The sequence below is a fragment of the Psammomys obesus genome, unplaced genomic scaffold (assembly GCF_907164565.1).
Source record: "Psammomys obesus unplaced genomic scaffold, mPsaObe1.curated_primary_1811, whole genome shotgun sequence".
NCBI classification, from domain to species: domain Eukaryota; kingdom Metazoa; phylum Chordata; class Mammalia; order Rodentia; family Muridae; genus Psammomys; species Psammomys obesus.
This window is the reverse complement of record NW_026590374.1, coordinates 77,848-104,872: the sequence shown is the minus strand read 5'-3', so window position 1 is coordinate 104,872 and position 27,025 is coordinate 77,848. Positions and strand designations below refer to the sequence as shown.

At 38.2% G+C, this 27,025-nt stretch overlaps 2 protein-coding genes and 1 non-coding gene across 3 annotated transcripts; 2 read left to right on the top strand and 1 right to left on the bottom strand.

The window, feature by feature from the left end:
* The first annotated feature begins 1,682 nt into the window (after nucleotides 1–1,682).
* On the top strand, nucleotides 1,683–26,571 carry CUNHXorf58 (chromosome unknown CXorf58 homolog). The gene is made up of 8 exons (XM_055606944.1): nucleotides 1,683–1,789; nucleotides 5,398–5,482; nucleotides 7,595–7,689; nucleotides 8,170–8,281; nucleotides 18,456–18,587; nucleotides 21,976–22,205; nucleotides 24,986–25,142; nucleotides 26,398–26,571. The coding sequence occupies exons 1-8, from the start codon at nucleotides 1,683–1,685 to the stop codon at nucleotides 26,569–26,571; spliced, it is 1,092 nt and encodes a 363-aa protein (XP_055462919.1).
* LOC129676554 (putative protein FAM90A9) lies at nucleotides 10,059–11,578 on the top strand. The gene has a single exon (XM_055606943.1). The coding sequence runs from the start codon at nucleotides 10,084–10,086 to the stop codon at nucleotides 11,209–11,211; it is 1,128 nt and encodes a 375-aa protein (XP_055462918.1). The 5' UTR covers nucleotides 10,059–10,083; the 3' UTR covers nucleotides 11,212–11,578.
* LOC129676556 (small nucleolar RNA U13) lies at nucleotides 14,284–14,386 on the bottom strand. Its single transcript, XR_008720091.1, has one exon. It is a non-coding gene; the product is annotated as a small nucleolar RNA U13 (small nucleolar RNA).
* Nucleotides 26,572–27,025: the final 454 nt, after the last annotated feature.

Genomic DNA, 27,025 nt, shown 5'->3' with positions numbered 1-27,025 from the left:
AAAGACGGTGCATTTCGTATTTCGTTCTGTATTTCTGTCCTAATTCGACAGAAAATGGAAGCCCCGTGGACATCCATTTGTTCAACGGAAGGTCACTGTCCTCTTACGCAAATACTGCTAGGAACATACCTGCCCTTGAAGAAATTAGGGTGTTTTTTGTTTTTTGTTTGTTTGTTTGTTTTGGCTTTTGTTTTTTTGTTTTGTTTTGTTTTGTTTTTTGTTTTTTGTTGTTTTTTGTTTTGGTTTTTGTTTTGGTTTTTTAATTTGCTGCTCCTGAGGGAAAAAAAAAAAGCCCTCTGGGACAAAATTGAGCATTTCGGTAAGAAGGTGTTAGGTTTGTCGTAATATTTGAACTTTGGCTTTGTGATTTGTGGTCAAAGTTTGTTTATTTGTTTGTTTGTTTGTTTGCTGTTTAAAGCAGGACTTTGCAGTGTTAGCAACTTTCAGCCAGAGTGACAGACCAACTCCCAAATGTTAAGGGTGGCTTTTTTTTTTTCCTTCTCAACAGAACTGTATGTTCCAAGCCATCCCCATCTCCAGTCCCTAAAGCGAAATACTGAATAGACTCTGAAGTCTCTACATCAGTAAGGTAACATCTTAAAAGTGTGAAGCGTACTGATAAATTACAGCCAAAGCTCTTAATGCACGGGGAGGGGGCACAGGGGGGGACTGTGTAAACTAGGAAAAGAGGGAAATGACAACTTCACCTTCATTAAACTCTAACTGAACTTTAGCATTTCTTCCAAGTACAGTGTAGGCAACAACCCTCAGTATTAGCAGTGCTTGTGTCACCAATAGAAAGCAGAGATATTTTCATACCATTTACAGTCACAGCAACTAAAAATATCACTTATGCTTATTACTACAAAAATACAATAGATATTAGATTTTTATGTTATGCATAAAGAAGACATGTATTACTGCAATTTCCTTTTAAAAGGTATTTTGAAGATATGACTAAGAATTGTTGGGTGCTACCTCCAAACTGGAATATAATACTTCAAACAGTAAAAAGTTACAGGTAGAATCAAGTAATTTCATATGTGCTTGCTCACATCACCAAATGGTCACTGAAGCGCAAAGAGGTGAAGTAATTTGCTCAAAGTCTCAGAAGTGTGTGATAAAAACTGGACAAAAAAAATTCTTCAGAAAATGTGTAAAAACCTTCCACCTGATTTCCACAGTCACCAAAGTACCCCCTGCCATTAAGGAGTTTTTGAGGAGAATGACTATCCCTAAATTATTGCTCCAAAAAGTTAACTTCAAGAGCTATGTGTGGTCGAGAACATCTGTAATCCCAGCACAAGGGACGTTGGGGCAGGAGAATCAGTTTAAGGCTACTATCTGCTATATAATGAATTTGAGGCCAGCCTCAGCTACCAAAAAAAAAAAAAGTTACCTTGAGCTGTAGGGTGAATAGGAGGGAAAAATAGGAGAAAGGAGTGGCCGGTTAGGAGGTTATGGATAGATCGGCTGTCTTTCTGACATACTACAGGGTATTTTAGTATGGGAAGAATGCTAATTGGAAACAATACTAAAAGTACAGTAAAGAACTCCTTTAAAAAGAGTTCTAAAATTGAAACAACATATGACATTTGAGTCTAGTTCAAATGTAATAATGTGGGGATTATAACCTTTAAAGCTTAATGTATGTGTGTTCAGATTACTTCTTTGTAGGGAAAATGAAAAAGTCCTCAAATACTGGTGCTCCAAAACCAGATAGTCAGCTCTCAGAAAAAATCCACAAGACACATTCGGCACGTGCTGCAAAGATAAAGGCAAGAAAAGAGTAAGAAGCCATCTTTTTGCCTTTTGTTGTTTTCCCACAACTTAGACAAATTACAAATTTATGCACTTTTTTATTGGTTTGGGTTTTGTGGGGCTTTTTGTTTTGTTTTATTCAAGACAAGGTTTCTCTGTGTCGCCCTGGCTGTCCTGAAACTCCTGTAAACCAGGTTGGCTTCAAGCTCACAGAGATCCACCTGCCTCTTCCTCCTGAGTGCTAGGACTAAAGGTGTGCACTATACTGGCTAAACTTAACAAAGTTTACTCAGATAACGAAACATTTATTAATGTGTAAATTAAAATTTTATGTTTTTAAAAATTACATTCGATTTGAATATTATAACTTTAGAATTTTGTAATTTACAAAGCATGTTAACATATCTGCTTGACTATATTACAACCTTCTGAAACAGTTTTATTATTACACACTATAAGTGAGAAAGGACTGGCTTGGTGATTACGAGCAACTTCCTGAGGACAAGTTCTGTTTCCAGCACCCACATTAGGTGGCTCACAATACCCTGTAATTGCAGCTCCACAGGATCCAACACCTCTGGCCTCTGTGGGAACCTGTACTCAAATACACAGACCCATATGCAGACACACACATACACATAATTAAAATATTTTAAATCTTTTTAAAAGTGAGGGGAAAGCAACTGAGTAGTTAAATGACTTTCAGAAAGTTAAACCAGAGAATAAATGACATCAACTAGAATGCAAAAGGTTTATTTCTGTTGTCTGGGATGCTCTGAGTTTGTTTTGTTTGGTTGGGTTTTGTTTGTTTGTTTTTTGTTTTTTGTTTTTTTGTTGTTGTTGTTGTTGTTTATTTTGTGTTCCTGGCTGGCCTGGAACTCACAAAGATTTGCCTGCCTCTGTACTCAGTGCTGGCACTAAAGGTATGTACCACCATGCCTTTTCTATTTTTTTTTTAAATGTGTGTACGCATGTGACCACTTTGGGTGCTGTCCTCAGAAATGCCATTCAACTCCTTTGAGACAAGCAAGCTCTCTCATTGGCCTAGAGTTTACCAGTTAGGCTAAACTGACTAGCAAGCTCCAGGCATCATATTGTCTCCACCTCCTCAGCACTGGGATTACAAACACATGCCACGATGCCAGGCATTTTTATGTGGGCTCTAGGGATCAAATGCAGTTCCTCATGCTTCCATGATAAGCTTTTAGCAAGTTCTTTCCCCATACCTTCTCAGGCCTTTTCTTTTCTACATCCTGTAGTCCACATTTTGCCAGCCAGTGGTGACATTGTACAGATGCCCCTCTCTTTGCATACAGTCCTTTAAGAGATACTGATTGGGTGGGAGAGCACTGGAGGAGAGACCTGTGAAATCAGTTAGTACTGGCTTATTATCTAAAGTAAAGTATTTCTCTAACTTGGCAGGAATGAACATGGTTTGAGCAAAGGTCAAAAAAGGGAATTTCTTTTTCTAGGACATAGTCATAGCTCCTAGGAAAGGAATGGGGTCTTGTGTAAACTCAACTATGATAGATTGCATTTCCATTGCACTTAAATCTGTTAGGTGTAGCCTGCAGGTAGCTATTTTGTGTGTTATTCTTTCTTCCACCCTTTCAACCCCTAATACTAGATAAGAGAGAAGAAAAGAAACAGATCCCTGAACAAAGTCAGGGGTCTGAAAGTGGGTGATGTTATTGTTAGACTACTTCCTGCAGATTAGGAGTGTTAAATTCCTTGGAACAAGTTTGATCTTCTCTGTCAAGATATCTAATTTCTTCTTGTTTCTCCTTTGCGCACGAGTACTTTACAAACCACAACCAACAACAACCCACACAACTCTCAGGGCCTAGGGTGTATATACCCTCTGAAAATTTCTCAGAATTCCAAATGTCACACAGTTTCAGAAGCTGCAGCTAGCAAAATCATATACCTGCTGGAGCATGAGGCAAATTATAAATAGCTACTACGAAGCAGCCCCATGTCCCATACATGGGATTAAAACAAAAACATATTCTTATAATATTTCTGTGTTTTTTAAAGAAACCAAAATTTCAAACTTTTCACTACAGTCAGACAGTGCTTTTAGGAACTAGCACTAAGGAACCTGAGACAGGAGGATCTGGAGTCTGAGGCCAGCCTGGACTACATGCCAATTTCTGTAGTGAGACTCTGTCTAAAGAAAATTTTTAAACCTGACTGTAACTGAATTGTTGTATGTGCTGTGGTGTATGTGCAAGTTCATGCATGTTTGTGCAAGTTTATGCAGGTGTACATGCACATGAGTATATATGTGTGAAGGCCAGAGAGCTTCCTCAGTAGTTCTGTAGCTGTGTGGTAGAGTATGTACATTTGTTCACAGGTACACTCACCTGATATATGCACATACAGATAGAAGTCAGAGGTAGACCTGAGTGTCTTTCTCTATCACTCTCCTCTTTATTTATTTATTTTTTTGGACAGGGTCTTTCACTGCATCTGGAGGGTACGATTTTAGCTAGACTGGCCAGAAAGCAACTGGAATCCTCCTGTCTGCACCTACCCCACCTAGTGCTGTGATTACAGAAGTGGACTACAGCAGCCAATTTTTACATAGGTCTCATGCTTGCACAGCTATCTCTCTATCAACTGAGCCATTTCCGCGGTACTTTCCCCTTCTCTTTTGAGAAAGGCTTATTAATTGGCCTGGAATTCACTAACAAGATTAGTGAATTCTCCTAGGCTAAAGGAGCCTCAGGGATCCACCTGCTTCCCACTTCCCTAGTGCTGAAATTACACACATTTTCAAACACATCCTTTTATATGGGTTCAGGCTATTGAACTCAGGTTCTCATTCTTTACAGGTTCTCATTCTTTACCTACAAAGCTATTTCACCAGCCCCATGAATGTTTTTAGAAGGCAAATTTTTCTTCTCACAACTTCTATTTATTCACATTCTTTCTTTCTCCCTCCCTTTTCCTTCTATCCTCCCTCTTCTTCCCTTACCTTTCTTTTTTCTCTCCTTTCCCACCCCAACCCCCAGTAGTAGTAGAAATTAAATCCCAGGATCTCTGACTAAGAATATTCTTACTTAGTAAAGTTGTTACCTAATATGTACAAAGTCTTTGGTTTAATTTCCGTCATTACATAAAACCAGGCATGGTATAATCCCAGCACTAAGAAGTTAGAGGCAGGAGAATCAGAACTTTAAGGTCATCCTCAGCTGTATATCAGCTCTTCAAAGCCAGTCGGGTTTAAATGAGACACTGTCTCAGAAAGAGAGAGACCAGGACCATATCCTCAAGCTCAAATTCACTGTGTGGTCAAGCTGGTCTGGAACTCTTGATCCTCCTGCCTCTACTTGCTAAGTGCTGGGATCATAAGAATATGCCACTGTGCCTAGCTTTATGTTTGGGTCTTGATAAAGTTTTAAGTTTTTTTTTAATCTCAAGGAAATATTAATTATTCTATATTCTCATTCTGATTAGAGCCTATAAAGGACTAGTTCCTATTACTCCATCCAAATGTTCCTTATTAGGTCAGTCTTAATAATAGATAATATAAGAAGATGCAAAAATTGAGAGTTGTCTAAGATTTTAGGAAAATGAAAAGTACTTCATGAATAACCAACCCCTTTTTTATTTTATAATTATTAGAGAGATTTCAGCAATAAAAATACAGAAAGCCTGGTTCATTTATGTGGACAAAACATTGTTTAAACTCCTAAAACATGCAATTTGTGCAGCGGTATGTATTTTTTTTGCCTTTGACGGATATTATTCCTTAACTAATTAAAGACCTATTAATTAAAGATACAACAAATAATGCTCTTTATCTCTTTGACTTAGATATCATAATTTATGTAAAGTTCTAAAAATGCTTCTTTTGTTAGTCTTAAATGGATATTTCTGGTCCTTTGTTTTGCATTTTTATATTTATTTATTTTTATTTTATGTGTATGGATGTTTTGGCTTCATGGGTATACGCACACCATGGCATGCAATGCCTCAGGAGACCAGAAGGAGGGCATTGTATCCCCGGGGACTGGAGTGAGAGCTAGTTGTAATGTGGGTGCTAGGACTCAAACCTGGGTCCTCTGGAAGATCAGTAACTACTGACCCATCTCTCCAGCCTTTTGGGTTTATTTTTAATGTGGATGAGTATTACTGTTGTTGTGTTTTAGTTTTTGAATTTATGTCCTTATTTGAAGATAGGAGACAGTGATCTTCCAACAACAACAACAACAAAAATCTCTGGATTAAGGACTGGAGTTTACCACTGGAGCTCAGTGGTAAAATGTGTATTCAACGTGGGTGAGGCCCTAACACTGTAATCCCTAACACTCCAAAAAAAAAAAAAGCCTGAATTTTAAAATGCACTTTTCTTTTACCCAGCATTTTTACTTCTTTTTTAAAGGATTTGTTTATTATTTATATGTGTGTGAGCCTGAGTGAGTTTATGTGCACCATGTGTGTACAAGAGCCTGCAAAGACCAGAAGAAAGTATAAGATCTTCTGGAACTGAAGTTACAAGCAATTATGAGCCATCATGTGGTTGCTGGGAACCAAACCACAGTCTCCTGCCAAAGCAGTACATGCTTTAACCACTGATCCCAACAGTTCCACTTCTAAGCATTTTCTACAATATAATTTTATTGCAGCCTTGGTTCATAAATGCAAGTAAATGTCTGTGTCTTCATGTGTAAATCTTGGAATAGTAACATGATTCTACAATAGAAAGATAACCAAGATAGCATGTTAGTAAAAAGGGCAAGTCAGAATAGTATGAGGAATATAATTGTATTTGAATATATTCTCCTTCCCCACAAAAAAAAAAAAAAAATCTCTCTGGAAACTAGTCTTCTATCAGAATAGTTACATTAGAGGAACTTTAGCAGCCCTGAACAACAAATTCTGAACAATATTTATACTTCTTGACTATCTTATCCACAGATTTATTTGTATTATTATACAAAACTCATTTTTTTAATTATGTTATTCCTTTCCTCATAATTTTAGACTCTCAGTAAATAAATTAAGTTAATCAGTTATTCTTTTACATATTTATTCCAATGCTTCAAATTAATATTTTACATTAATAATACTTTATCTTGTTAAAATCCCACCATTATACATTTTATGGCATTATCACAGGCCTAAAATTGAATGGGGCTATTTAAGGAAAATAATGGAAATTTTAGAGTCAAACAGATCTAAGTTTGAGACCTAGGTTCCTCATTTATAAAATAAGAGTGATAATATTCTAATTGTGTTATTATTAGGATTAAATGAGGTATTACACACACACACACACACACACACACACACATATATATATATATATGATAGCACCATATTTCATGGTAAATAAAGATACTTAAAAAATAGTTTCAGAGTTCCAGGACAGCCAGAGCTAGTCTCTTAATACCATTATTATTCCCATATTACCATGATTCATTCAACATTAAACACTTGTTAAGTTTCTTGTGTATTTCAGGTACTGTATTAGACAGTAGGGGTGTAATAAAGAAGAGAGATGCTGTCTCTGCCTTCATGGTGCTTATAATCTAGCTGGAGACAGATAAGTTTATATAGATAAATGCAATAGATTATGGGAATGTATTGTCATAGGGAAAGAACAATGCCTGTAATCTCAAAAGGGATGAATACTCAAATTTAGAGACCCATTAAATTAAAATAACAGACCCAAGGCTACATAGATGACAAATGAAAGAGTCAAGAATAGAAATCCACCTCTTCAGAACACTAAGAAAGTTCATGCTTCCCTTCTTGTAATCACTAAATTACATCTGAGCAGGGATGTACTACTTTCTGTTTATAATGCCATCATTTATTTCAGGAATATTGTGTGGCACATGAATTACTGAAGAAAGTAAGCCCAATAGAGGCTGCACTTGCAAAAGATCCTAGCATCAAGTGTAAAGTCAGATTCAGGTAATGTGAGTATGCTAATTTATTTCACAGAAGAAATAATAGAAATTATTTTTTAGTCCTGATTATTTCTCAGGACAAAATTAAAAAGTAAATGTTTTCCCCATCCATAAGTATAAGAATAGTTATGACTTTCACCTTTGAATCCATTTTTTTTTTGCTAGTTTATTTTTCTGTTGTTTGTTTCTTTTCGTTTTGGTTTTTGGTTTTTCAAGACAGGGTTTCTTTGCATAACCTTGGCTGTCCTGGACTCACTTTGTAGACCAGGCTGGCCTCAAACTCACAGAGATCTGCTTGTCTCTGTCTTCCTAAGTACAAAAGGCGTGCACTGCCATGCCCTGCTTTTGCTAAATCTCTATATGTTCTTTTTATGCCCTGTAATTGAAAAACTGTATGAGCTGTGTTAAGTACATGAGGGAAAAACATTGGGGGGGACCCACAGTTGATGCTGCATCACTAATTTTTTTTTAATCTTTATTTCAGATTTTGTGGTGAAACATTTCCACCGTTCATCGTGTTTAAAATTTTTTTAAAAAACAATGGTCATGGTTACAAGTATTTCAGTGGGAAAGATATGCTAAAGCCATCAAATAAGGTGATGTTTCCTAATGTATTTTTTATATTAGTATTGATTCTTAACATCTATGTGATATCTAAATTGCATTCCAAGTATACAGGATACATTATGTTGCCATTAATCAGCCCACCGAACCGGCAGCTTTTTCCTAAGCACAATGTCTCAAAGTGTCTCCACTAAAACAAATTTGAAATTTACTACTTATATGAGGCTCCAGAAAAAAAAAAAAACTATCACTTTTCTTTGCATTAAAATTTTAAATTCTGCAGAAGGTAGGGTGCAAATTTTTGTTTTAATACAATTTTGGTTTTCCTGATTTTATAGGTTACCTAGAAAATATGTGCTGGGCTTTGGAACTGAAAATGTACATTTAAGTTGAGCATGGTGGCACAATTCTGTAATCACCATACTGTGGCAGGAAGCTTTATTGCTCAAGATCAGCCTAAGCTGCATTAAAAAAAAACAAACAAACAAACAAAAAACTTTTCTAAAAGAAAGAAGAGCTGGGGAAGAGGAAGAAAACTTTCAAATTAGTTCTTTTTGTCAGAAGTGCTCATGGTATCTTTAAATTTCAGGAAATATCACCATAGTTGTGTCTAGCATAGGGTAATTCTGGGGAACTTGTCAAACTGCTGCCTCTACTTTTAATAGTAAAGATCTCCAGCAGAAATCCATACAGCAAGATCCTTTGGCCCTTGCCCTGAATATAATAGAATTAAAAAGTTGGGTATAGTCATTTTAGCCATTAATAGAGATATTCTAGGCTTGTAGTGTAACTTTATGGTAGAAAATTTGGTTAGTAGATGGTATGCCATACATTCAATTCCAGACAATGCAAAAAAAAAAAAAAAAAAAAACAACTTTGAGATATATGTTACACAAAAAGCATGGCCTATCTGAAATCATGCGTTTGTTCTGGAGAGAAGACTGCAACAGCCTGGCAACTTATACCTTGATCTGGTAAATGCAGCATTGAGTCTCTGAAGATTATTAGAAAAGTAACAGAGGCTGCTTTGCTTTTTATTTTCAAACAGTATCAGGGAAAAATCAACTCCATTTCACAAATGTAGCAAATGGACAACAAGTTCTCATTATGCAATATGCTATGGTGTTTCAAAAACATTAATATTTACCTATATAAAAATTGGAATCAAATGGAGAAATATAGAAAGAGTTTATTGAAACAGTTTCTCTGGCTGTCCTGGAACTCGCTCTTTAGACCAGACTAGCCTCCAACTGAGAAATCCATCTGCTTCTGCCTCCTGAGTTCTGGGGTTAAGATGTGTGCTGCCATGCCCTGCTTGAGAAGTATATTTTATATCATGTTCATCTGCAGAGTAAGCTGAGGTTGGTTCTATAAAATACCATCTATTGTTTCTATTCCAAGATTACATAATTAGACTTTCCCAGGAACTGAAATTCCTCTGGGTCAGTTCCATCATCCTTGATGTGCTTAGTCTTTAAGAAAATGAGAACCTCAGAAGGAAGAAGTCACTAAAAAACACTGTTTATACATTAAAACATATTAGAATGTTCCATAATAACTTCATTCATTTTTGTTTATATATGAAGTAACGGTTAGAGGGGGAGAAAAAGCCCAGTGATATAAAAAAGAAAATGTGACTTCCCTTTCCTCCAGCATCCTGAAAACTTCATCACATATCTTACTGTGTCTCCATCATCCACCTGTCTGAGAACCTGCTAACAGAAAGAAGGAAGACAGCTGGGTCTTAGGAAATCCCTCAATACCTGAGAAAGCCTGACAAGACTCCACAAGGATAGGTCAAGAGACAGATCCTTATACTTCACCTGACAAAACCATGGGAGGCCAGAATTTTCTTAAACAGAGAGAACCAGCGGGGCAGAAACTTCTCCTACCAGAAGAGAATCCTGGAATGAAATGCAAAGATTGTGGGGCCTTTGGACACACTATAAGAAGCAGGAAGTGCCCTATGAAGTGTTGGGATGGGGCCAAGGCACCACAACCCTTGGGTGTAAAGATGGGAAAGGAGAACCGGGACTCACGGAAGCCGCAGAACCCCCAGAGTCCTAAGCTAGTGATTGAGACAGAGGAAGAGAGAAGAGAGAGAGAAAGACAAGAGCAGCAGAGGAAGGCTCTCCTGCTCAAATTTCCCAAGAAACCTTCAGAGAGGAAGCAGAGCTGGAAGGATACAACACATTCTGGTGACTATCTAAGGCGTCCAAGCAGACCTAGTTTCATCCATATAAACAAAAAAGTATCCCTGAACCGCCCTCAAAATAGTCTACCATTACGTGAGACATCTAATGGGCAACTTGTGTCCCATATAGCACCTTCCACAGAAGATCCTAATATTATCTTCCCACTTGAAGAAGATGAAAGTCAGACCTTGGATGTCCATAAAATGTCAAAAACAGCATTTGGGCACAGTGATGAGAACCCAACTTTCAGTGAGAATCCAGCAGACCAAAGCACAGAGCATTGCTTCCATCAAATTCCCCAGGCTGTCTTCAACATGCAGAGAATGGGCCACATGGTTAATACTCAGTCACCAGGCCAGCATTTTGATGAGAATAAACACTGGCATCTGTATTCTGCAGCACATACAGCTACCCGGGATGCTGAACTCAGCTTCAAAGTAACCAATGGGAGAAATTTCCAGGTCTGCAACCAGAATATCCAAAATTCTTTAAAGAAATGTCAACTAAGCCCCTACCAAACACCCCAGAAAAGCACTAAAACTTCTATGTTCGGGGCTTTCCATGCTGTGCCATGTTCTAGTACCAGTGGAGTTGAACCAAAAGAGTTACCTCAAGGGAACAGCATTGAACAGCTTCCACAAAACACAGCTCTCCTGAATGTCACCCAGCCTCATACTGAGACTCATATTAGCCATGTTCCAGTCCAACCCCTTCGAATGCTCTTCACTAGATTGGCAAATGACTGCTGGAGCTCCAAGATCTTGTAAGCTTCTGCATCCAATCCTCCTGAAAAGAAAGTATCTCCTGATAAGATCTCACCCTCCCAGAAGCTGTGTGAGGGATTATACCCCTGGGGGCACTGACTATCTTCATAAATAACGTTCCAACCTCCTCCTTTGAGGAAAATAAATGAGAACAAGACCATATGCAAAGAGAGATTGTTTTCAGCCTCAGAGGAGCTTGTGGAAACTGTTCAATGGAGAAGAGAAGAGCAGAGGAAGCTGACTGAGCCAGTTGATTCAGGTTTTTGGGACAGTGAAGCATATTAACTGGCAAGGTACCATCAACAGAACGACAGACACAGCTGCTAACTGTTCAGATCACATAAATTGCACTTCAGATGGAGCTTATTCCAAAGTGAAACGTTAAGGAGTTTTATGTGAAGTCTGTAAAAACTTGAGTTGGTATGTTCATATGTTCTTGAATTGGCATGTACATGTGTTTTTCATATATAAGTAGAAAACCAGAGTTATCCTGTTTGGCATCTGGATGATCTCTGAGACCTACATCTTCATCCTAACATCAGAAGGGAGTTCTTGTGGGTAAAAACCATCACTTACAGATGTCCTTTAATGAGTTGTAAATATGTTTTAAAAATATGTTTTAGTGTTAAAGTCCTAGAAACCATGCCAAAGAAAAAAGTTTACTGTTCTGCCTTTCCCTCATATGCTGCAGCTGTTACTCTCATAGAGTATTCAGCCCTAATAGTTTGTTATGTTGCCTTCATTTTCTCCATGAAATTAGATTTTATAATTCTGTTTGTTCTTATTATTAAGATGTTATACTATTCAGCCTGACTTTTTCAGTGGACACTATAATGTTCTTTTAATGAACAGAACATACCCAACTTGAAGAGAACAGTTTGGACTGCCCTTGTCCCTTTCATTCCTTTTCAAAACAAATACGACTAATGTAAATTCATAGTTGAAAGAAAATTTGCAATGGTGGGATTTTTTTCTCATTCTAAGCTTACATTTTTGCTCTTTGAATAAATTTTTTTTTCAGAAAACTGATCCAGATTTTCTGTTTACTTATTTCTTTTTTGTTTTGGTGTTTGTTTATTTGTTTGTTTCTTTGAAACAGGGTCTTTCTATGCAGCCCTGACTGTCCTGGAATTCACCATGTAGACCAGTTTGGCCTTGAACTCCCAGAGATCTGCCTGCCTCTCCCTTCAGAGCTCTGGGATTAAAGGCACATGACTCTTACTTCATGAGCTTCTGATTGTCCTACCTCCACCTATAGAGTGCTGAGATTACAGGTGTGCTGAAACACCCAATTTATGCAGCATTGGGGATCAAACCCAATTGTGAACCACTATGTGAGTTCTGGGAATCAAACCCATATGCTCTGTAAGAGAAATCAGTGCTCTTAACTGCTAAGCCATCTTTCCAGCCCCTCATTTGTTTCTTCTATAAGTGGGTCAGTTTTACTTTGTTTGGATGTTTAGTCTAAGTTCACTTATCTTTCAAAACATTTTTATTATTGTTATGTGTAAGGATGTTTCTGCCTGCATGTCTGTGTACCACATGCATGCCTGGTGCCTAAGGAAGCCAGACAAGGGCATGGATCCCCTGGAACTGGAGTTGCAGACATTGTGAGATGCTATGTTGGTGATGGGAACTGAACCCCAGGTCCCCTGGAGGAGCACCCAGTGCTCAGGTGGTCTTGGGCAACACCTGTGAGGGGGTCACCTGACCCCCAAGTTGAGAACCATTGTTTTAGTACAATAACATAGTGGTGGGTGTGTTCTCATTTCCCACTTTAATAATCTATTATCTCAGTATTGATAATTTACAAGAGAGATGCTGAGACATCTCTCTAGACCCTCTAATTTCACTTATAAAGGAGGAATTTAACACATTTTTGCTCCATCATTCCCCTCTATATTTCTATTTCTTGTTGCTTTCCTTATCATTTTCCAGCTGTATTTCTCATGTGTTTACAAAACAAAACAAAAAGCAAGTGAGGGGGGAATAAGGAAAGTTAGATAATTTATAACACCTGATTTCAAGCTATAAAGCTATAGTAATTAGGACAGTATAATGGGGGCATAAAGACAGATATAAGAGTCCACCAGGAAAAAATAGAAATACATCTATATATAATCAAAAATTTCTCCAAAGGTGCCAAGGCAGATCAAATGGTTCTCGAACAGTGGTTCTCAACCTTCCTGATACCTCCACCCTTTAATACAGTTCCTCATATTGTGGTAACCCCAACCATAAAATTATTTTCATTGCCACTTCATAACTGTGATTTTGCTACTGTTATTAATTGTAATGTTCCAGTGGTCTGGGGCAAACTCTGTGAAGGGGTCATGCTACCCCCAAGTTGAGAACCATTGTGTTAGTACAATAGAATAATGGTGGATTATTCTATTGAATAATAACACATATGGATGTGGTCTCATTTCATTTCCCATTTTGACAATATTTTCTCAGTATTGATAATTTACAAGACAGTTGTCATTATTATTGGTCCACCAAAGAATTTACTAAAGCCTTGCTACCCAAAGCATGTGCAGTCCTACACACCAGCATCCACTGAACCATTTTAAAATGCAGAACCCAGAGACTAGAGAGATGGCTGAACAATCAAAAGTGTGCACTACTCCTGCAGAGGACCCAAGTTTGGTTCTCAGCACCCTATCATGTGTCTCACAACCACCTGTAACTCCAGCTTCAGAGAATCTTGACCTGTCTGGCCTCTTTGGGCATCTGCATGCATGTGCATATATGCATATACAACTAAAGAATAAAATATCTTTAAAAAAGAAAGAGAAAGAAAGAAAAAGAAAGAAAAAGAAAAGAAAGAAAGAAAGAAAGAAAGAAAGAAAGAAAGAAAGAAAGAAAGAAAGAAAGAAGGAAGGAAAGAAAGAAAGAAATGCAGAAGCCCTGCTGTTCAGACCCAGGTACTTCTATCCCCTGGCCCAGAATCTATATTTTAACAAGTCCCTCAGGTGATCCTTGACACCATATCATTTGGAAGGACTTTCCTAAAAAGGCTTCCTATTTCATGGTCTGGAGCACCACTAGGTAACTGATACTTTTTTTTTTTCATGTAAGACAGTAATGTGCCTACATGAAAAGGATGTTTAAAGGAGGCATATCTAACATAATAGTGTGAAAACCCAGTTATTACACTTACAGGCTACAAAAGGATCCGATTGACAAGTCTTCACTGTTAACATACAGCAACTGTTATTCTATATTGAAAAATCCCTATCCCATTTATTCATATAAGAAAAATATTAACAATAGCCACCCCTGTTGCTTGATTATTCCCCCTCTCTTAAGTCTCCCTCCTTCTCTGTCTCTCTGTCTCTCTGTCTCTCTCTCTCTCTCTCTCTCTCCCTCTTCCCCTCTCTGTCTCGCTTGCTCTTTTCCCCTCTCTGTCTGAAGTCTCATATATACCGGCTGGCCTTGAAACCATTATGCAGCTGATCTTGAACTTCTGATTCTCCTGCTTCTGCTTCCCTATGCTATTGCTACAGGTGTACAACAGCATATCTGATTTTTATATAAGTTCTAAGAATCAAACCCAGGACTTCTCATGCATGCTAGGTAAGCACTCTTACAATCTTGCTATATTGTCAGTCCTGCTTAATCACTTTGGGATGGGGGAGTACAAAGGCTGGAGGTTGCATGTCCTCATTCATTTTTCCATCTTGATTTTTGAGACAGGATCTCTTATTGAACCTGAGGCTCACCAATTTAATTAATCTGGCTAGCCGTGATTTTCAGGGATCTGGCCATCTCTGTCTTACAGCACTGAGGTTTCAGATGTATGCCATAATACCCGGTTCTTACATAGTGGTCAGAACTCTGGTCCTCACACTTATGCACAAGCATCTTACCAACTGAACCATCTCTTCAGCCTCTCTGACACTACTTGATCAGTTTTTATCTACTGTAATCTCAAATGTGCATTATTTCACTTAATTCTCATAAAACTATTCTGTATATTTTGTTAATGTAGCTTCACTTTTAAGAAATGAGTATGAAAGTAGAAAGGAGACTAATGGGGAAGTAAAAGGGGATCATTGGGAGGAGAAAGAAAATGCACATGGATAAAAATAAAATCACATATTCAAAAAACAAAACAACTAAGTAGCTCACGTAAAATCTTACAAGGACATAAAGGAACTGACACCAAAGTCCATGTTTTTAACCACTCCTGAGGTCAGGGATGATACAGTACATGTTCTCTCACATGGCCCTCCCTCTGTTAACTATGGTGAGAAATAGTATTCCCACTTTGTGAAAAAGCTAGAATTTGAAGAGACTTGGAGGCACAGAACTGAGATTTGAATGCTTATCTGTTCCTACCATACTGCTTACATTTCAAGGCTGAGGCAATTTCAGCAGGTATTGAGCTTTTATTTATTCTGTATCTGCATATAATGAATTATTCCAATCCAAACACAAGGGTATACCACTTATCAGTACTTCCACAAGAGGGAATTTCTAGCAAGAATGAACTGATTATGTGTGATGTCTGACAAAGAACATCTAGACTATCGGACAGGACTGTTTTTTTCTCCCCAAATACCTCTGGTGTTTGTGTAAATAAAAATGTTCCTAATTAGCTTACATAACACTTGGTCCCTGCTTCACAGTTGCTATTGAAGATGTGACCTCTTAGCTTCCTCCTCTGGCCATCTGCTGTCATGTCTCCCCTTCTATTATGGACCCACCTTCTGAAGCTATAAGCCAGACTATTCCACAAGTTGCTTTTGGTCCTGGTATTTTTCACAGCAATAGAAAAATTACTAATATACCTCTTACAAGTAGGCTTCTAGGCATGGATTTCTTTGGACACAGGGTTAGAATAGACCTAATAAAACTGCGGCAATATGTGAATAGGAAAACTGGGTCTTGGAGAAATCAGTGGTAGTGGCTAAGTGGGGCATTGGAAGGGAGGAACTGATAATTGTTACCATTTTTAGGTAATCTAAACTAAAGTAAAATATGATTATTTCTAAAGAAATCCCTAAAGCAGGAACTACATGGATTTATAACTGTTCAGTTGCAATGATTTGTTTTTACCTTTTGTGTGGTTGAGCTGTTTTAAAAAAACAACCCACAGGATATTATAATAAAGTATAATAGAGAGATGCACCAATATCGTCTTTTCTTCAGGTGCATAATGTGCAAAGAAATTGGTGAAATAAAAAGCAAAAATAACCCACCCATATTTTCATTAAGCTGCTCACTTCAGTGCATTAAGAATAAAATATGACCACTGGAATATTTTCTTCCCATTTCATTTTCCATATACATCATGAAAGCTTTGGAATTCAAAACAAAATTTAAAATGACTATTCTGGATAATAAAAATGAGAATTAAAGAAGAAAATATGTAAAGGCAAGCTATTGTGTTGTATTTTAAAAAAGAACAAAAGCTCTGGGTTTTTATCCTGCCTGAGCAATTTATTATGGCCTCCTCTGTGTTAAAGAGTTTCCATACTTTTACAAATAGCACATTGTGCCATACACAGGGGGGGAAATGATCTGGAATAGAAAGAGATTTGAATTTTCTTCTTTGCCAGCCTCCCTCCACATAAGCAGACCCTCTGTGGCCAGAAGCACAGATCTATATTATAGATAGATGTTAGAAGATTCAGCACATGCTTATGGTAACGTGGGAGTACTTTAGTCTCTCCCAGTAAGTATAGCTACTATCAGAAGGATGGATATATGTGAGAGGATTCAGTGTGACTAGAGCCAAGACAAAGAATATGCGCCTCTATTTTCTGTGATTTTTCTCTCACTGGTCTCTCAGACACTTTCTTTGAATGAAAACTGTTGACATTTTAGAGAGAAGGAAAAATCCTTTATTTGCTTTTCTTTGGCTACTGAGAATGAAGTCTAGAGGAAAGGGAAGTATAAGCAACTTGACACATCTACATTTCCATTTAGAGGCAATGAGTTAACAAACAGAAAAGTATCAGTTCCAGAAACATATTCCATTCTAGTTCCTAGGGCACCCTCCTTAATCACCAGACAGCACAAATGAGATCATGGTGTTCTTTTGTTTTCATTTAAATGAAAAGAACATATTTAAAAAGAAAAAATCTTGGGGCTGGAGAAATAGTTTAGCAATTGACAGCACTGACTGCTCTTGCAGAGAACACAAGTTCAATTCCCAGCACCCACATGACAGCTCACAACTGTTTATAATTCCAGTTCCAGGGAATCCAACACCATCACACAGACATACTTGCAGGCAAAACACCAATGTGCATAAAATATAAATATTTTTTAAAATATTATAAGCTATGGTCCAGGCTGGAGAGAACACTTAGTAGTTAAGAGCACATACCATTCTTGTGAAAGACACTAGTTCCGTTCATAGCAGCCACATCAGGCAGCTTAAAATTGACTGCAGCTCCAACTCCAGAAGATCTGATGCCCTTTTCTTGCCTCCTTGGACATGGTATTCACATGTACAAATTCATATATATAATAAAATATAAAAATATTTTTTAAGATTTAAAAACATTTTTTATGTTGTACTGGTATATTGCCTGCATGTATGTGTGTACCATATGTGTGCAGTTCCCATAAAGACCAGAAGAGGGCACCATATTCCCCTGGAATAGGTGGTTGTGAGCTACCATGTGAATGCTCTGAAAGAGCAATGAGGGCTATTAATTGCTGAACCATCTTTCCAGTAAAAATTAAAATATTTTTTAAAAAATAAAAATTTATGGTCCCTTGGGAGCTGTTGACTATACCTGTAGTTATTTTTAAACTATGCATCAGTGGCTATGGGAACAAATATCAAATGGTCTAAAAATCCCTATATAAGCCAGACATGGAAGTCCATGCCTATAATCCCAGCACTTAGGAGGTACAAGCAAGAAGACAAACACTTTAAGTTTATCCTTGACTATACATCAAGTTTAAGGCCAACCTGGATTACATGAGACCCTATCTCAAAACAAACCCCTATATAGCTGGGCCTGGTGGCTCATGCCTGTAGCCCCAGCATTTAGGGATCTGAAGCAAGAGGCTTACTACTAAGTTCCTGGCCAACCTGGGCTACAGAGTGAGACCTTATTTTAACTCCTTCATCACCCCCCCACAAAAAAAACAGCTATATGATTTTCTATTAATAGCAAGATTATAAAAGTTAGTAATGATTTTTGTTACATTTGTCAGAAAATATATAAAATACATGCCAATGATTAAAAATATGTTATTCTGAAAATCTACTTTCTTTATAGGCAGTGGCTGATTCTTATAAGATAATGGGGAAAAGGACATTTTCTCAACAAATTTTGGAAGATGAGCATTTTTCCCAAAAGTTCAAAGTAGCCGATCGTATGGATGTTGTCACAGTAAAAGATTATATTCAAGTAAGAAATTTATATGTAGATCTTGAAAAATCAAATAAAAAGTTTTCCTGACCCTCTCCTCCAATAAGAAAGAATCATACTTTTTAAAAAATCATGGTAAAATACATACAACATAGCTAGGTGTGGTGGGACATGCCTGTAATCTCAGCACAGAGACAGGAGGACCTCTGTGTGTTCAAGGCCAGGCTGGTCTACAAAGCAAGGACAAGACAGCCAAGGTAGCACAGAGAAACCCTGTCTCAAAAAAAAAAAACCCGTAATTTTTAACATTTGGGGAGCTATAAAGATGGCTCTAAGATTAAGAGTGCCAGCTGTCCTTCCAGAAGAGCTGAGTTCAGTTCCCAGTACCCACATCAGTTTACAATCACCTATAACACTAGCCTCAGAGGATCCAATGCCCTCTTCTGACCTGTGAGGGTACAGCATACACATGCATACATGTATACACACACACACACACACACACACACACACACACACACACACACAGAGGGACAGTGGGAAGGGAGAGATAATAAAAATTAAAATCTTTAAAAAAAAAAGAAAAAAACTTACCAATTTGAGACTGGCAAGATGGCCCAGTAGGTAAAAGTATTTAATACCAAGCTCCTGAGTTTGATCCTCAGGACCCACATGGTAGAAGGGGAGAAAACCAAGTCTACAAAGATGTCTTCTGATGTCTGACTTTATACAAATGCTCTCATGTTCTCTCTCTCTCTCTCTCTCTTTCTCTCTCTCTAAATGAATAAAATAAAATTTTAAGCTAATAAATGAAGAGCTATCTCTGGTTTCAGGATACAGAAAGAATTAGAAAGCAATGAGAGTTCTGTTCAAAGTCTCTTGATATACTAAGGGAACTGTTGGTTGATCGTTTTAAGGCTGTGTTTCTACAGATGCAAGACACAGAGTAAGGGTAGTGGGCCTGGGTGACAGACAAGGACAGAAGTTGAAGGAATTTGTCTGCCATAACTCCTGAATTTCTAATTTGCATAGCTAGACAGAGAAGTGCTGAACTGGGGTACTTAAGGCCCATACCCAAATAAGAACAAGAATAATAAATGCTTCTATAACACTCCCTCCCATTTTTCTCTTAACAGTCCACAGAGGCAGTCAATCAAAATTGCCACTATTCTGATTCCTAATGTAATAATATATGTGACTTCAGCTTCTTCATTTGTGTGCCTCTCTTGGACATACAAAGTTAATGCAGAGCCTTAAAGACTCTTGATTGTGTTTTCTTTCTCTTAGAGATTTAGCCTATGAGACTAGGGGATTAGATCAGAATATAAAACTGGGAATACCAACTATCTTTACTAAGAACATGAATTACAAACTCACAGGTTGCAAATATATCTAAGACTGAGGTCATAGAGAGGAGGCCCCAAATATTTACACTGGAAAAGAGAGATAAGATTACTTATGAAAGTGAATGATGTTTAAAAAAATCTTTGCAGGTATATCATTTTCTTTCGAGTTTATAAATCCTGAAACCCTCTTTATGGATAAGAAAAATGAAGCTTTAACAAGGTGCAAAAAACTCACCCAAAATCATTCAGTGAATGAGTGGCAGAGTAGATCAATGACCAGGTCTGAGACGTTTGATGACTGTATGCTCCACTCTGGGGAAATTAAATAGACAGGCTGTCTTAGTCAGGTGTTATTACTTCGATAAAACACCACAACCAAAAATCAAGTGTTTATTTGGCTTACGCTTCCAGATCACAATCCATCATTGGAGGAAGTCAGGACAGGAACTTAAGCAGGGCAGGATCCTGAAGGCAGGAGCTGATACAGAGGCCATGGATGTATGCTGCTTACTGGCTTGTTCCCTCATGGCTTACTCAGCCTTCTTTTTCATAGAACCCAGGACCATCAGCCCTGGGGTGGCACCACCTACAGTGGGCTAGGCCCATTGATCAGTAATTGAGAAAATGCCTCACAGCTGATCTCATGGAGGCAGTTCCTCAACTGAGGCTCCTTTCTCTCTGATGATTCCAGCTTGTATTAAGTTGACACAAAACTAGCCAATAAAGGAGGCATTCTCACTTACGGGGATGGGAGTGTGGGATTAAAGAACTAGTGATATGAACTGAAACTATGGAGAGCACATTTCACAATTTTTGTTGTTTTGAGACAAAATCTCATGAAGCTCAGGCTGACCTCAAATTGTCTATATAGCAAAAGAATGACCTTGAACTCCTAATCCTTCATTTACCATATTTCATGTGCAGGAATTAGTCTTGTACCACCACTCTTTGCTGTCTGCATTCCAATGTGTCTGGATCAGTTGTTTGTTTTTGTTCAGCACCAGAGCTTGAACCCAGGTTCCTTTGCATGATAGGCAAGCACTCTACCCCTAAGATATGTCCCCAACCACATACAAAGCAAATTTCATAATCAATGGAGAAAAATCAGTTGGCACATTGAAAACAGCTGAAAGTGCTGGCGTAAACTCATCAATCAGAAAGTTAAGGCAAAGAAGATTGCAAGTTTGAGGTCAGCCTCCATTACACAGTGAGCTCCAAGCAGCCCTGAGTTACATAGCAACATCCAGTCTCGAAACTAATGTAAAAGCAAACATTAAAAGCTCTCTTATAATAGAAACTTCAGCTGTCACACCCCTAAGTTTGAATCAATTGCTAACACTTTAGACTTCGTATTTTATACGTTGCAAAATATGATTTCTGATAATATGAAGATTTTTTTGCCAGTGCCACTTCATTTATGAATTGAAGATCTAGCTGCAGCGTCTATGCTTCATGCAAAGGCTTGCAGTTATACTGTGAAAACTGGAATTGGCTGTCTCTTCTTGAGAGATTGGTGCTACTCAACAAAATGGTGGCAACTGACATTTCTGCATGACAAAATGGGGTATATATGCATGTTTGTGTGTATGTGCGCACTCGAGTGCACGTGAAAGTAGGTGCACATGAAAGTTTGAGAGTACGTCATAGACCCAAAAGTCCTCATTCCTAGCACTGTAGCTTTTCATCCCCTAAGCTTTTCTCTCAAACACACATTTATAATGTTAAACCGAATCTTTAAAGTGTGTTTTGAAATTGCTTACTTGATATCATTTTAAATTAGAAAAAAAGTAAAACAAGTTTCCTACAAATATTACAAATGAAGATAACGAAATTCCAGTTAGCACCAGAGATTAACTCATCATTTATAAAATAATGTGTGCCAGTGTTTATGCATTAGCTAAACATTTAGTGAGTGTGGCACTGAAACTGCACGGCATGGGTCCTGCTTTCCAGTAAGGGAGTTAAGATGAACATAGATAACAGAAACATCTAGTCGGATTGAAAGTCATAGGAGAGAGATGTCGATAGAGTTTGGAGATGAGCACCAACCACTGATCATTCTGCATTTTTTTTTCATATAGTACTGCAGTCTTATGGACGAGATCCCTGCATCTTCTGGTGGCAAGAATAACTGCTGGCGAAGATTAAATCTCAAAAGCATCCCCAAGACAATGATGATGTACGACATAGTTGAATATGCAGAGTCTGGAGTAATCTCAACCCGTTTACAAAAAGAAAAAAAGTATTTGTTACAGAAACCACAAACAGAAGAGATGAGTCAGCACCAGCTAGAGATTGTTTCTAGAGTTAGGTAAAAGACCATTTTTCTTGAGCTTACAACACTAATAGCATTCCTAAAAAGATTCCCTTTCTGATACACAGTCCACTAAAAATAATCATAAGGCATTTGGGGAAACCTGAATTGGGGAAGACTGTACCAAACATATACAACCTTGTAAGTAGAACACAAACTAAGAGGTACTGAGGTGCTGATTTGTACCACCATGCAGGCACCTCACGCTAGCAAGAGGCTGCCCTGACAAATGTGAAAACAGTACGGTAGTAAAGAAGTGACTCTTTCATTAGAGCAGGCGGCAGACGCTGAGAGGGTGCTGACAGAAACAGAGCCTTAGGCCAGCATGGCTGTATTTCAAGAGAACATAAGATGCAGTGCAGGCTGGCAATGTGTAAGAGGGAGCCTACGTCAGGAAGTGGTGGGGCACAGTAGAGTGAGAGGGGCTGAGTGGTCCTCTCTGGAGAGAGGAGCCTGCGTCTGTTCATATGTTTTATTTTCATAAAGACAGCCATTGCCCCTGCAATATAGAACTGAAGGATGTTTTCTTCCTTAATTGTACTGTCACTTTCCTGGCTCCCGTTGCCTAGGATCAATTGCATATAAATTACAGTGGCATTTTTACCTTTTTTACCAATAACAAGCAAACCAATTTGTATTTTGGAAAACCATGTTGTAGCAAAATACATGTATTAAGGTTTGAAGTGACAAGGACAGAATATGATTGTTCCAATTAGATATATTTTAATTTCCATTACTAAGATTCACCCAGCACATCTTATTTATTTATTTACTAATCTGCCTTTATTAAGAAAAAGAAAGTAGCAATAAGGCTGAATAGGACTTGTTGGTAATATATTTTCACACGTATACTTGCAATGAGAAATATTCCTTTAGACTACAAAGAAGACACTGGCAAGCAGACATATTGGAGATTCTCAGAAGTGGAGATGAAAGGTGCTGAGCCAACAACATAATTTTAACTCCTTTATTTTACAGTCAAGGCTGTGCACTTTCCAGACAGATAGCCTGGTTCAAGGCACAGTCTGTCAACATGAAATATATTTTCTCTAACTCATACATATGAGCATTGAATATAGAACTTAACCCTATTACCACCAAGGTAAAATAAATTATATCATTATGCCCCCTGCCATATATAACCTTGAACTCCCAGCTATTTGGATTCATGCTACTGATTATCCAAGAATGAGTCATTTAGGAGCCAAACAGCTAGCCAAACTTTAAACCAACTGAAGAAAAATATTTTCATAAGAGCATCTTTGGAAAAGTCCTATTCTGGGATCTCCAGATCCCAGGAGCAGTTTATTCAGAAGGTGATCCCAGGACCCACTGAGGGGGTAGAGCAATGAAATAGAAAGGACAGCCCAGACTGCATGTTAGCAAACCAGTTACCACTGGAGCTACCTGAAGTTTCATCCTTCTTGAGAATGTTAGAGCCAGTGTACAACATGAAACACAGGGTACACTAATACCCAGAAGCCATTGGTTAAGTGTTGGCCAGCAGAGGCACTATTCATAGATGCTTTTAACCTTCTCTGCATGTGGACTCTTGTTCTGAAAGACAGTTCTAAGGATGGATGAAAGAAGGTGGATAGTAGGCTGACCTGCTCTGGAACAGGTAAAGCCAAGGAGACTGAGTGCATGCTGTCAGCTGTATCTGATCTTAGCACTGATTTAATATAATAGCTTCAGTATGCTGGAGGGATGGCTCAGGGAACAAAGTGCTTGCTGACCAGAGTTCAGATGCCCAGAGTCCATGTAAATAGTCAGGCAGGTGAGCCAGGCATGGTGGCACACACCTTTCATCTCAGCACTTGGGAGGCAGAGGCAGGCAGATCTCTGAGTTCAAGGACAAGCCTAGTCTACAGAACAAGCTCCAGGACAGCCAGGATACACAGAGAAACCCTGTACCAAATAAAACAAACTTGCCTTTTCAACTGTTATAAAATGTCAATTCTGGTGTTAGTTATGGTGTTTAAAAATTCATGCTGAACATTTGAGACAAAGGTGACTTGTGTGTGTAGGCATTCTTTCCATCATGCCTGCGCAGTGTGAATGAGTAGAAGCAGAGGCAAAAGAAACCCTTCCTGCCAATCAGGCTGGCACGGCAGCAGACAAGATGCCCTCTCTCATAGTCAATTTTCTTGGCTGACTTTGTCTGTATAATTGCTTCAAATCTGTATTTCCTTTACCTATCTTGCTTCAGCTTAAATGTTGAATATTGTATTTTCCCTCAAAGAATGTCAATAAAGATTTTATTTTTTTTTTTCAAAAAAAAAAATTCATGCTGAATGCTTGCCTCTGTGAGATTGAAGCCAGCCTGGGCAATATAGTGAAACCATGTCTCAAAAAATTTTTTTTCAAATGGCCACTACACAGTGTTTTCTAGGAAGGCTTATTTTGAATTGATAGCAGCTTTTACCATTGTTGTCAACATCATCATCACCTATACACACACCTCCACAAGCGCCAGGTGAAGAACAACGTTATGCCAAGTGGTGGTGTGCTCCCAGTACTTGGGAGGCAGAGGCAAGCAGATCCCTGAGTTCCAAGTTAGCCTGGTCTACAGAGTGAGTTCCAAAAAACCCTGTCTCAAAAAAAAAAAAAAAAAAAAAAAAGGTACGATGCTATGTAACTTCACAGAAATGATGGCTTTAACCTAAAAACTGACATGCAGTGTATAATGCTAGAGAATGTGTTACACTTTACAGTTTGCTTCACATTTAAATCTTATTTTGTTTTTATTTTTTTTTTATAATACAAATGTTGTCTAGGTGTCCACCCATTACAACTGTTGCTCCTTTTTACCAGCCCTGGGAAGAGCAAGGTAAAATAAAACATCTGGGCCGTCGATCCAAGCGAGCAAAAAAGAAAGTTGAAAAAATGAAACAAGCCTATATGTCCGCTAAAGAAGAAAAGGCTCCCTCCAAGGTAACTTCAAGTTTAACAAGCAGTGAACTCATTTGTTATTTTGGCCAATTTTCAACTTTCCTATAAGTAATTTTATTTGTACAAGGAAGTGCAAGTTCAAATGTGAAACACCTTTGGCATACCATACCTGGGTAGTATGAAGCTACTTTCATCCTGGTAATTCTTTTATTGCTATAAAATTTTTTGTTTGTTTTTTTTGGAGGGAGGGGCTTTGTTTTTTGAGACAGGGTTTCTCTGTGTAGCCTTGTCTGTCCTGGACTCACTTTGTAAACCAGGCTGGCCTGGAACTCAGAGCTCAGCCTGCCTCTGCCTCCCTGAGTGCTGGGATTACAAGCGTGCGCCACTGCGTCCAGATGCTATTTTTTTTTTTTTTTTACACAGGGTTTCACTATGTATCCCTAGCTGGCTTGGAAATCTGTGTAAACTAGGCTGGCTTCGAATTCAGAGATCCACCTGCCTCTGCTGAGATTAAAAGTGTGTGCCACCCTATCTTTGCCACAGCTATCTTTGGCTACAGTCCCATGTGATTTGACACCTCATTGTGGCCTCCAAGGGCACTGCATGCACATGGAACAGAGACACACATGCAGACGAAACACCCATAAAGCACAGACACACATGCAGACCAAACACCCTTAAAGATAAAATCAAAACAAAGGTTACAACTTTTTAGAGAACAGAATTCTTACAGAGCCTCCCAAGTATTGAGCCACTCAACTCTATGCCTACCACTGTCATTTTTGAGACATGTTGTCTTTCTGTGTTGCCTCAAGTTAGAGTCTTGTTTCAGCCTCCTGAGTAGCTGGTGCTATGAAGTTCTATTTAACCACGAAAAGCTGTGCTATGTAAAATCTGCCTCCATACTTACACATTGTAGGGATATTTCTGATGAACATGTTTTGATGTACTACTTTGTAATTTTTTTTAAAAAATTCTGCTGGGCTGCTGAAATACTCAGCAAGGAATGGCACTTGCTGCCAAACCTAATAACCTGAGTTTGATCCCCAGACTTCACATGGTAAAAGGAGAGAGCCAACTCCAAAACATTGTCTCTGACCTTCACACTTGTGCCATGGCACTTACATGTTTCACACACACACACACACACACACACACACACACACACACACACACACACACGTGCGCAAATAAATAGACTAAAAGTATCCTTAATTCTGCTATAAATTTTCGGAGGGTGAAGCTAAGTAAAAATAAAGAATAAAAACACTGTACTTGTATTTGTAATTCCACCTAGGGAGCACAAGCAGACATATTACAAGCAAAAGAAAAGAAGGTCATCTTCTATTCTCCATCTTTTGAAATTGTGGCAATTGAAGAACCCATAACAGACTCAAAACTGGATAAAGAAGAAAGGGAATTATTTGCCTGGTATCAAGACCTCTATCTTAAACATTCCTCATTGTTTTAAAACACTAATTGACAGAAAGCAACAGTTGTTTGACAATATTGTCTGTCTGTAAATAAAAGGCAATTGATTACAAAGAAGTCTTCAATATACTTTCTTAGCCAGTTGCATGACATATTTGTAAGCTCTTTTGCATTACTGTATGTGGGAATGATTTTTTTCACCTGATTTGATTATTTGTATTATATGTCCTGGAACTAGCAATATACAGTTTTGTTTAAGAAAGGATACAAAGCCGGGCGTGGTGGCAAATGTCTGTAATCCCAGCACTGGGGAGACAGATGCAGGTTGTGAGTTTGAGACCAACCTGGTCTACAAAGCCAATCCAGGACAGCTAAGGCTACACAGAGAAATCCTGCTTCAAAAAGAAGCAGAAGCAGAAGCAGAAGAAGAAGAAGAAGAAGAAGAAGAAGAAGAAGAAGAAGAAGAAGAAGAAGAAGAAGAAGAAGAAGAAGAA